The 12150-nt window shown below is 33.6% G+C and overlaps 2 protein-coding genes across 2 annotated transcripts; one reads left to right on the plus strand and one right to left on the minus strand.

Moving 5' to 3' along the window:
• Positions 1 to 748: 748 nt before the first annotated feature.
• LOC133205393 (collagen alpha-5(VI) chain-like) lies at positions 749 to 6499 on the plus strand. Its single transcript, XM_061341196.1, has 8 exons — positions 749 to 809; positions 914 to 1107; positions 3673 to 3790; positions 3873 to 3986; positions 4124 to 4240; positions 4323 to 4606; positions 5372 to 5657; positions 5843 to 6499. Exons 1-8 carry the CDS (start codon positions 770 to 772, stop codon positions 6475 to 6477), a joined length of 1788 nt encoding a protein of 595 aa, XP_061197180.1. The 5' UTR covers positions 749 to 769; the 3' UTR covers positions 6478 to 6499.
• A 1162-nt stretch (positions 6500 to 7661) lies between these two features.
• Positions 7662 to 9318, minus strand: LOC133206339 (carbohydrate sulfotransferase 2-like). The gene is made up of 3 exons (XM_061342293.1): positions 9265 to 9318; positions 8832 to 9009; positions 7662 to 8539 (listed from the first exon to the last, which is right to left on the minus strand). Exons 2-3 carry the CDS (start codon positions 8993 to 8995, stop codon positions 7720 to 7722), a joined length of 984 nt encoding a protein of 327 aa, XP_061198277.1. The 5' UTR covers positions 8996 to 9009; positions 9265 to 9318; the 3' UTR covers positions 7662 to 7719.
• Positions 9319 to 12150: the final 2832 nt, after the last annotated feature.

Here is a 12150-nt window from a genome sequence, read left to right on the forward strand (position 1 = left end):
AATTTGTACTTGAAATTGCCTTTCTTGAAAAAGATTTGGATCCGCCCCCGGAGGACATAGTTTGACAATCCTCTTTTCGTCGGTAACTCAGATATTGTAAATACTGTTGACTCACTTCAATAAATATCAAAAAGTTGAAAACGTTTTAACTAACGTACATTTCTAACCGACGAAAGGTCAAGAGGTTAGAAAATTGATTATGATTATTTTCTGTGGAACAATGATTTAAAATCTAATAAATTTTGTTTACAGATGAGCTAAAATAATGATAAATATCAGTCATACTGAAAGGAACTCTATATGATAGAATTATATAGATTGGATAAAATCACTTTAAAAGGTACCCTTTTTAAAATGATTTGTGGAATTAGGTGGAAATTCAGAGAACTCTAAATCCGGGGGGGGGGGGGGTGTACGCTCATATTATTGTTTTTTATTATCATACAGATCTAAGCTTAACCTTATATGAATTTACGCTTTCTTTTTATCATACACGTGGCCATAGGTATTTTAAATGCACGAAATTCGTTTATCGATCCTGCACTGAACTATCCATACAATGAATCGATAAAGTAAAAATAAAATGGAATAAGGCCTTTAAAAAGAAGATTTTTTAAAAGAGCTTAAACAATTTGGCTGATAACTTCGGAAGGGCGATTGGTTCCTTTTAAACCTATTATTTCACACACACACTGAACTTTGCTTCCGGGATTGTGTTTTATACATATAGATAAGACACTGCAATGCAGTGGAACATATTTTTTTTACAATGCTGACATTGATTTTGGTTTGCGCTTTTATTTCCTTAGGTAAGTACATGTACCTATTACTAATATTTACTTTTTTCTGAAGATTTTTTTCTTTTCTTTTTTTCTTTCTTTTTTTTAAAATAATTTCTAATTAACTTCATCAGTGTTTGGTCACGGAGACCATCAGCATTCCCTATACTACCCGGAAGTATCCGAGCATGAGGCCAAATCATTCCTACACAAAAGACATGCTGGACATACTGCTCTGAGTTCTACCGCGTCTCCGGACCCAGCCTACTGTACACAGCTATTACCGGGATATGAAACTTGGTGTGAACTTCACATACCCTATTGTCAAGTAAGACTTAGATAAAGAGTATTTTTTCAAAGGATTAGAGTACTATATCAAATAAGAGCAAGAAAATATAATGTGCTGTTACATTTTTGTCGAAATGAATATATAGAAATGTTCTTTTGTACAAAAGCTCACACATGAACAAAGTGATACCCGTACAGTTTACATGATTCTCTTATAATGATTCTTCAAAACTACAATGTTTCAAGAACGCAAAAACATTCGTTGAAATTATAAGTTGTTTCTGGTCATACAAGATATCTGTGGTGCCTGCGTTACTCTAAAATGTCAATTATTACTACATAAATAAGGAAAGCTGACGATGGAAAAACTCGTTTGTCATACAATATGATGACCTTATCGTCTATAGTCATTAAAAGATCCAAATACATGTATGAAACAAATGTAGCAGACTCTGTGGTGTTTTTTTTTCTATTTCGAGTTCACTGGGTTATATTGAGTCGACCTCTGAATGAAAGTAACTATCGTTAATTGATAAAACGTCGTTGATATTTCTGAATGTGGTTTTAAAGGCTTTAAAGTGTTTTCTTATGTAGAATTTTTTGAATAAATTCTGCTTCAATGAAAAATAATGATAATTTTAAAAAACAGATCAGCTATTAAAGGAGCATAATTTCAGACCATTAGAATTCCAACAGTTTGTCCTGGTCTCCGAAGACTACAAAGATGTTGTCAATGAGGAACTCCTGCATTCTTTTCATTATCAACATCAGAGTGATTGTATGTAGAATATGAGTGGTTTTTAACAAAATAAAATCGTTGATGACCAATCACAATGTATGACAATTTCTGATTTCCGTTTTTCTTGAAGAAGCATGCAGTTGTCTACGATATCAAAAAAGCCTAGTTTTAATTTATTGTGAGGAACGGTTGTATAAAGTGTAGAAAATTAAGTCGTGCGTTTTGAAATTACAGACTTTGGAAAACTTAAATTTGGAAATTTAAATTTACTTAAAGTTCTTTGGAGTTTTTTTTTTTACAACACTTCTAGAATATGCTGTAGCGCAGTACGTCTGAAGTTTATCATTTACAGCAGTTAATATTTTTCGAGGAATAGTCAGAATAAGGCTTGGTAGAGGCTTTGCTATACTCAGCAAAGTATCTTTGTTTGTAATGTGTAAAGTGAAATAATGTTCACACGCATTTTTTAACAGGTAACAGGCACGGATCTAGAGTGGTGTCGATTGGGGGGGGGGGGGGGGGGGTCCGGACTTCACTCCCCGGAACTTGCGGTGGTATTAAATGTACATAGGAAAATAACTCAAAAATGACCTTTGAACCCCCCCCCCCTTAAAATCGTGAACCCCTCTTAAGTTGGGAGGAAGATTAATGCATATTAAGCTTAAGAAGTGCTGGAAACGACTCATCACCCCACCCCACCACCACCACCACCACATATACACCACGAAATCAGTTTTCACGTTAGGTAAAGGATTTTTTTTTTTTTTTTTTTTTTTTTTTGGATTTTCAACAAATTTCTGGGTTGGATTTTTTTTGACTGGGGTGGACCCAACCCCACCCCAAACCCAAAATATCCTGGATCCGCACCTGGGTAAATAATAAAATTTAAACATGCTATTAAATAAAATCAGGTAAATTCCCTGGAAAATAATCCCAATTTACCGACCCAGATTTTTGGACTGTTCCAGAAAAAAAAAAATAAAAATTTAAGCATTTTTTCAAGAATAGCGGGAGGAGTAAACTCATGATTTTCTTCATTCACCAACAATCATGGCAATGCATTTTAATATTGCGCATAAAAAAGATAAGCATGTGTTTTAATTAATCCCTGAAATCTCAGTCAGGGCAAAATGCAATAAAAAAAAAATTACCGCTCTAACATTTATTCACAGGTAACAGGTTTATAAAGTGAATTCAGTTTTAAAGAAAGAAAAAAACCGAATACCCGACCGTGGACAGCGCTGGAAAAAAATGATTCTAGATTATCTTTGTTCCAACATCCGGGAAATATATAACATGACTCGTGTCTTTAAGTTCTAAAATATGCTTTTATTGAAATTCTTTTGCTGAATTCTGTTAAACTTTATACACAGGACCACAAGTTGTCGAATGACTAGGGTATATATAAAACTTAAGTTTTTCGGCTCTAAGATAAATAAAAAAAATAGGTAAAATACATAAGTAGTATAAAAGCTTGAACCACCACCGTTTCTTTTTTTCCTCCCTCTTTCTCTTTTTTTTTGGGGGGGGGGGGTTACTTATAAATGGTCAGAACAACTCTATATATAGAAATCGCGTCATCATTGGTTGATAATTGCCAGGCCTATGGCACTTAACACATGGGTCAAAATAATATATTAAACATTATTTAAGGTGATACGTGTTTATCCATAGGGAGACAATCACATGATTCTCTTATAACAATTCTTCAAAACTGCCACCTTTCAAGAGTGTAAAAATATTCGTTGAATAATTTGTTGTTTCTGATCATACCAGATATCTGTAGTGCCTGCTTTCCTCTAGAGATATCAATTTTGATATCCAAGAGAAAGTTATTTACAGGTATTTAAATGCGTTTATTTTAAGGAACAACAAGAATATACAAGAGAACAGAGGTGTGCAACCTTGACAACACCTTGTGCACCAGGCCAGTTCTGTATGTTGACCACCCCCTGTCCAGCGCACTTCGCGCATGCTTGTGTTGGTAAGGCTGATTATTGTAGACCGTCTTAATACATGAAATTTGTAACTTTTTCGATATGTTTTTATGATTTATGTGGTTATAGACATAAACGAATGTGACAGCAACCCTTGTCAAAACGGAGGGACGTGCCACGATGGTATAAGCAAGTACACGTGCACGTGTTTACCTGGCTGGACAGGGACCAACTGTGAGATAGGTGAGGGGATCAGAAATAGAAACTGATGTAATATCTATACATATACATGTATACTGATCACAGATTGTGAAAACTTAGATCAGAAATCAAAATCCTGAATAAATATTTTTTTCAGTACAAACATTTTATTTTTCTAGATATTGACGAGTGTTTGAGCTTCCCCTGTATGTACGGGAACGACTGCATTGAGGATAGAATCAACAGCTATAAGTGCGTCTGTAGTGAGAGATACGAAGGAGTTCATTGTGAAACAGGTAAAGTGCCTGAGGCGATACAGTTTCAACTTTCTTGGCTTATTATTTAAAAGTTGTTTTCCTTTGCATTTATGGCTTACAGATTGCAGACCAGGTCCTGTTGACGTCATGTTCTTAGTTGATACGTCATGGAGTCAAAGTGAGGCCATGAATAGATCCATTGCTTACATGACCAAATTCATAAAACATGTTCCCATAGGATCTTACGACTTTCAAGTGTCCCTCGTGTCTTTTGCTTCCAAACCAGAACTGGTCTTTAATTTCACAGCTTATCGGAGTAATTCAAGTCTCCTTGATGCAGTTTCTTTCATAAGGAATGAAAGGGGAGCGACTAAAACATCAGATGCACTTTCGTTTATTTCACAGGTATCTACCGTTTAATGAAAATATGTACAAAAGCATTTTTGACTATATTTCTTCATTTTGTCATTATGTGAATAATCATATTAAGTAATATGGTGTGCATTTAAACAAGATTGATTAAAATACGGCAGCCTTCTAGGGAATAAAATTTGATTTTATAATTTCTTGTAAATTAGTTGAAACTGATTCGTCGAGAAATATTTGTATTTAAAAATCTACGCCCTCCAGCGTAATAGAACGTAGCAACAGTCGACATTGCTTGACGATGGGTGATACTGTATTTCAAAAAAATTTTGACTGCGTAAAATTTATGCGCACACGGTTCACCGTTATCTATTAAACATTCAATATAAAGCAATAGGGCCTATTGCATTTCATTGAGGGTAACATTAAACATTTTCACCCCTCTACTAAACTGCGCATATGTTGACATTGGTTTTCTTTTATTGAAAATTTTCAATATTACTCTCAACTGCGTGCAATACAGGCCCGTAGGAAGCAATTTCACTTTGAGGGGCACAGGCATACATTTTCAGTTGAGTGGGCACTATCAACTCAACTACTAATTCCTTGACAAGCAAAAAAAAAAGGTCATTGGGCCTTATTATTGAACGGGCACAAGCATGTAGTAGCTATATTTTCTATGGTATTCTATATATCGGTAAAATTTTTGAGAGGGGGCACGGCCCTCCGTGCCCACCGGTTCCTACGGCCATACAATATTTATATAATACTAACTCCATATGTATCCTTTCTTAACGATTTCAGGAAATCCTAAATCCAGCAAATGGCGCTCGTCTGCTATCTAACATCAGTCACTATGTAGTACTTTTAACTGACGGACTGTCAACAGATCGGGCCCAAGCTATTCAAAGAGCACAGATCCTGAAAGCCACATATTTAGGATTCAAGATCTTTGTGGTAGGTGTCGGTGAAGATATTGGTCATGAAGAACTAGTGCAACTCTCTACGGACCCTTCGTACACGTTTGCCCCTGATAACGACGATCTCTTGTTCGCGATGTTAAAAGATGCAACGGACTACGGTTGTACAGGTAAACTTATTTGATGATTTTAGGGAAAGCTACCGTATTACGTTTTCATATTCATCTTTTGAGGGGATTCTGGACCTTAAGAATTGTTGGGACAAGTCTTGTTTGTTAATGGTTTTAAAACGCGTTTTGTTGGGATAAGTTGGGATTTGCTGGCACGTAACACTCTTGTTTGAACTTTTCTTCAGATTGCAATAGTTCCTCTGTGACTGATGTTGTTATCCTCTTCGATACTTCGAAAGACTCGAGTCCACTGGTGGAAAACTCCCTCCATTCGCTGAAAGTGGTCGAAAAACTGTTTGATTCCTTTGACACAACGAATACAAATGTTAGCGTGGCAATGATGACGTATAGCAATGATACTCAAATACAGTTCGACTTTCATCAAAGATCAATTCCAGACACTAAGGCTAAATTGTACACAGTCTCCATCGAAGACAAGAAAGGAAACACAGCTTTCGCTCTATCGCGTTTGCAAGACGAATTGTTTAACAGAAGTTCAACAGGCAGCAGACCCAATGCAAGAAAAATTTGTTATCTATTCACAAATGGAAATTGGGCAAAAACTGATATATTACGCATAAAACAACAAATAGTGAATTTGCATAATGATGGAATAAGTGTTAATATAATGGTACCTTTTGAGATTACAGATTCAGGGCTACACAGAACTTTGGAGAATGCTAAAGAAGCAGCATTTGACCCGTATAGGGTTTATATGATAGAGGATAATGGGAACTCTATATCCATGGCAGTAAAATCAGCAGCAAGAGACACAAAATATGTGGAATGTCCACCTAATATTTTCGATTTGAAAAATTAAAAATGATAATATATCATTATAATATTTAATAATAGAAGAACAGTTTGTGCCAAAAGTACAGAAATATTAATTATAATTATTCTATAAAGAGTTTATTGCTTTAAAAACAAACCTGATCTTGTTGAATCCACACTTTTCAAAAGTTATGTCCCTTGGCCGCCATCTTAGGGGAAAAATCCATAGAATCCTCACTGTGGCCTTTGTAATTTTCAGGTTTGTAACTTTGTTATTTGACTGGTAAAAGCTTTGCATTTTGTGTACTGATTGCCCCAAGATGGGGCCCCAAGACGCATTGAAAGATAAAAAATTAAACAGAGTGGTTTCAACAGAGCACGCCCAAATGTTTGGTAGCATAAAGAGGAGAAATGTTGATTCTTTCCCTTTTGAGCTTTTGATTTTCATTCATACGTTACTTTCATACATCTCACGGAACTCGAAATAAAATACAAAGAATCTGACATATCTGTTTCAGATTTGGATGTTTATTAGAGAGATTCATTGATGGCAAACTAACAACTAATCTTCATGATAAATATAATCATATCAACTCTTCTATCGTCAACGTTCCTTGTGGATGTAGCAATTTACCATTATCACCTGCAAATGGGTTATGTCCTATGGTTGATTTGATCTGATAGAGCATGTTCAGCGTACGATAAATTTCTAAATCGAGTCAGGGTACTGAAAAATAATTCATGTTACAAGGGTAAACTATCAATAATTGCGTTTAAAATCAACTCTTCGCACATTCTTTGTTGTTGCAATTTATTTGTAAATATAACCCGTTGTCAGGTGGAATGTTAACTAATGTTTTCAAGGCGAATTATTACGCCATTATTTTCATATAAAATTTTGTCTACCGATTACTTAGATTCCCTGATCAAAATAAAACGAAACGGGCGACAGAGGATTTAATTCTTAATGGCACCTGATCCGATCTACAATGTTTTTAAGGGTCCGTCTTCGATTTTTTAATTTTTAATTAATTGGATTGTTGAGCTTGGTTACTGTTTGTTATCCTTAAATTTCCATTGGCAACCCTAATTAATATACTTATGGCAATGTTTCTATATCTAACAAAAGAATGATACCTTGTTTTCTAGCTAATCAGTTGAAAAATTTCTGCTGAAAGTCGAAAACGTTCTTTTTTTTTAATTCTAAAAACTCCCGTCATCTGAAAACAATCTGTGGTCTGCTTTATGTGCATTCAACAAAAACGTTGTATTAATGCAATACTGTGTTCTATAATGTTAAATTTGTTTGATACTTATTTGGGTACCATGATCTATCCTTGCTATTCAGTTCAGTAGATGACATTTCCTTATATCCAACCTCTCTATAGATATCAATACAATTTTTGTCAATAAGACGACAATACTTTGCTGGAATTTTCTTCATCCATCTGAATGCATTGACAGTTGAATTTCCTCTCTTTGTACAATATTCACAAGGTACAATTGGTCCAGATGTTAAAGATTTGACATATTTCTCAACATTTTCATCGAAAATTGCAAACAAGAAGTCATATAAACGTTTGGTTACATCTCTTGGGTTGATAGCGAGATTTTCATATACAAGTCTTCGAATTCGATGAGGATAATTTACCAACAACTGTTTTTCATACTGAATATTTTCACTCATTCTGTTACAAAAACTCATTGAATATTTATCAAAATTTACCACACTTGCTAATTTTGTCACCAGTTGTGATTGTAAAATAGCCCTTGGATCACGGACTAAATGTACCACTTTTAAAGATGGTAGCCGCTTAAGCAAGGTCTCCACAGCGGTCATAGGAAACCGAATTGTCTTCAAGGTCCTTGTTTTCGCTTTGATACATTTCTCTTGTAAATATGGTAAACATTTGGTTACGTATTCATTTAGTGGAGTTCTTTGCCGAGAGTTCTGTATGCAGTTATAATATGCATCGTGTTCTGGTGTGAAGATATGAATAAATTCATTGGACAAACTGAGTAAATCTATTTCACAGAGATTGCATGTAAACCAGTTGTATAACAAGTCAACCATCATATCAGTAACAGTCGTATCGGTTAGAGTCAGTCTACAAAAAAAAATAAATGGATGGAAGAAGATTATTTCAACTTTGCAGTTCTTTAATGACCAAATATGCTAATAAAGATAGACACTAAATTGTTGAATGTTAATTATCATCGTCATAATATGGTGATGGATATTTCAAATAAAGATTTAAAATGCCACTTAGTGTCAATATAGAGAATATTCAGGTAATTTCTCTGATGAGTTTGTAACCTAAATGTCGATGTCATGTTAACTACATCATCTCTATGACATCATAACAAATGTCACTATGTAAATTAGATATTACATCCTACCGTCTTGATGTTCCGTTCAGAAATCTAACTGGTATATCTTTTTTGATTGCTAGTTCGATCAGTCCGTGTAGGGGTTCAAAAATGTAAAATTCTCCGTGGTTATAACGAATTATGTCACCAGTTAAAGATGATCCGCCCCTCATATAACCAAGCACGAGCGTCATGGAAACATTACTGTCTAATAAAGAATAAAAAGATAAGAGATATTTTAGAAAAGTAGTTCTAAAATGAAAGTGATTAGAATATAATGCTTAATTCAACAGTTGTAGCAGAAGAGGGAACGTTTTTATAATGGAAAAGGGAAACTGCCTTTATGTAAAATACCTGACTTTATGTAAATCATTTATGGTATGGCATCTTTGTATGAATAGCCATGATTTTTATAATTTTTCGAGAAATGTTTATTCATAAATACTTTTCAAAATTTCATTACCATTATTTTTCCTTCCCGTGGCTGATTCTCTCTCATTCTCACAAGTGTAATGAAGCTCCATTTTCACTGTGTTAGGCATGACATAAAAAGACACAAATTGTCATATGAACAAAAGTTATTTGGTAGAGGGAGGACTTTCGTCCTCTTGTTTACCTGATTTTAGAAGATCTTCAGATTTTTAATGAAGAAAGAACCTCTGAATAAGATGAAATAAAAATGGCGGATAAGTAAATAAATAAATTGAAAAAAAAGGCTAAATTGTTAATAAAACATACATGTAATAACACAATCTATTACAAGAGAAAGCACCGCATTCAATACATCTTATGTAAGCCATATTGAAACAGGTACTTCTAGTTTTCATCTTTTGTGTCGTGCTAGGTCTTTCTATTATTCATACGGTGAGGATATAATCATATGACTGAAAGAGTATGGAACATAAAATCTTACAACCAGTTAAATATGTAAGCTTTTTCTGGATTTTAAAAATCCTAAGGAAAAAAATCAAAAATATGTTCTCTTTTTTGGGGGGGGGGGGGGTTACAATAGAAAAGGTTGAATACTTTTAAAACGGGGTTTCTCAGAAAGCATAGAACTGATAAAAATGTATAATCAAAGTTTCTATTTTATGTACATGTATTTCATAAATAAATATCTGAGGAAAAAAAATTGAAATTGTGTGCGACAATAGGATTAGGAAACCATATATTAATGTGATATTTATGCCAATTATATTGAAGATTTCAAATTAAGATCACGTTGCTCTTAAAGATTGTATTTTGATTAACATTAATTTTTAAAGATATATATATATATATATATATATATATATATATATATATATATATATATATATATATATATATATATATATATATATATATATATATATATATATTAGAACGTAAACTACTTATATTTTATGAAATACACTTTGATACCAATATGACCGTTACCTGACATATTCGTTATCCGTGGTGTTAATCTTGCAATATTTGTCACAGTGATAATTACCATGATAGATACTGTCAGTATGATGTTTCTTGCTTTTACCATTTCTTTTCCCAAAATAATTTAAAACGCGGTGTTTTGCGTTTAAAAAAAATCATTTAAATATTTAATCACATGAGAGGAAATTGTGCAACCAATCAAATTGAAATCTTGATGTCATACCTGTTAACAAATCGTGATCCCTTTACAATTATAACGGTCGTATGATGATCATAATTCGCACGATTTTTTGTGATGTTTACTGTGTGCTGAGACAAATAAAATGGATGGTCTAATAGTAACGACACTGAAAAGGCACATTGAAAATCTGACTATAAACACTGGCAGAATTTTAAAATGTGATTTTAAAAATCATGAACAAAGTGCTTATTTTAAAAAAAAATCGGTCACTCTGATCCAAGAGATTTTGAATTAATTTGTATGAAAGACTTTTTAAACGATTTAAGTCATTGATATTGCGTACACCCAGCTAATATCTAAAGAAGGAAAAACATATTTTCCATCTTGAAAAGGGTGACAACCTTAAAACAGCCAAAAATTAGCAATGTTTTTTCTGAGTGCCAATTTAATATTCATTTCTAAAAAGAGAACTTCATAAAATTGAAAGTAAACTGAAATATATAATATATATAATATATATATATATATTAAACTGAGTTTTTATCATTATCATTTTCTCTCTGTCTTTGAGTCTAGTTTTATTTTTATGATGAAAAAACACGGAGGTAACAAACAAAGATCAATCTTACATTTCCAGAGAACTTTATCGAATATACAGAATCTTTCAAAATCTGAAATATCTGCGCGTGGATCTAGAGGGGGGTCGGGGTTCCGGACCCCCCCCCCCCTGGGAATTGCAGCGTTATTAAAAGTATATACTGAAGCAAATAAAAATAACTTTGGACCCCCCCCCCCTAAGAAAACGTTGACCCCACCACCACCACGAAATATAGTTTTTTCACGTTGGGAAATGAATTTTACTTGTTTAGAATTGTTCTGGGTTTGATACGTTTAGGAAAGGAGTTAAGTTTGGGTTTTTTTTTTCTTTGCTTGTCAAGAAATTTCTGGGCTGGAATTTTTTTGACTGGGGTGGAATCCCCCCATGGAAAAAAATCCTGGATCCGCGCCCTGTCGACAGGTCATATCCGCCGTGAACACTCCGTATTGATCAGATAAACGAAATAACCAGTAGCCAAAATTAGCATAAAAATAATTGCTTAGAAATTAGTATTACATTCGAAACAACGATATGCTTTATTTAATTGCAAATAAGACCGTTATACCGACCTAAAACTTGTGAAATGCTGACTTCGAACGAGACTTCCATACAAATTTATAGTCAGAAAAATATCCAAATATGAAACAGATGTGGAAATATGAACATAAATACTGTATTATTACGTGCTAGAAAGTCGTCAATACATATCTAAATATCGAATTAAATGCCACAGCAAGATTTTTTTCTCATGTAGAATTTTTTGAGAAAAAATATGTATCTTAGGAAAATATAAACAGGTCATCCTCTTTACGAGTATTATAGAGTTTAATTATTAACTTCCCATACAATCTACAATCAGCAAAACATAGATGTGGCAGACTCTGTGGTGCCTTTTATTTCGAGTTTATTAGGGTATATCAGAGCACAACTTCTGTCTATCGGAAATCCAATAAATTGTTGGAAGATTTGGTCTCCAAATACTACAAAGACATAGTTAATAAATAAGGAACTCAAGCATCTCTTCCATTTAACTTCAGAGTACTTTTCTGTCGAATCAGAACAAAGTTAATTTGTAGATGAACAATCACAAGATATGAAAATCTCGAGTTTCATTTTTTACTGAGGAATCAGTTAATATCCATGATGTAAAAACTTGC

The sequence above is a fragment of the Saccostrea echinata genome, unplaced genomic scaffold (assembly GCF_033153115.1).
Source record: "Saccostrea echinata isolate AGI-Se365-2 ecotype Australia unplaced genomic scaffold, CSIRO_AGI_Sech_v1 ptg000054l, whole genome shotgun sequence".
Lineage (NCBI taxonomy): Eukaryota > Metazoa > Mollusca > Bivalvia > Ostreida > Ostreidae > Saccostrea > Saccostrea echinata.

Bases quoted from the DNA above. Each gene is read 5' to 3' on its own strand.
- LOC133206339 (XM_061342293.1), bottom strand. From the start codon at position 8,995: ATGACGCTCGTGCTTGGTTATATGAGGGGCGGATCATCTTTAACTGGT. The intron at 8,540-8,831 runs GTAGGATGTAAT...TTTTTTTTGTAG, and splicing joins CTGAACGGAACATCAAGACG to ACTGACTCTAACCGATACGA.
- LOC133205393 (XM_061341196.1), top strand. From the start codon at position 770: ATGCTGACATTGATTTTGGTTTGCGCTTTTATTTCCTTAG. The intron at 3,987-4,123 runs GTGAGGGGATCA...TTATTTTTCTAG, and splicing joins AGGGACCAACTGTGAGATAG to ATATTGACGAGTGTTTGAGC. The intron at 4,607-5,371 runs GTATCTACCGTT...TAACGATTTCAG, and splicing joins CACTTTCGTTTATTTCACAG to GAAATCCTAAATCCAGCAAA.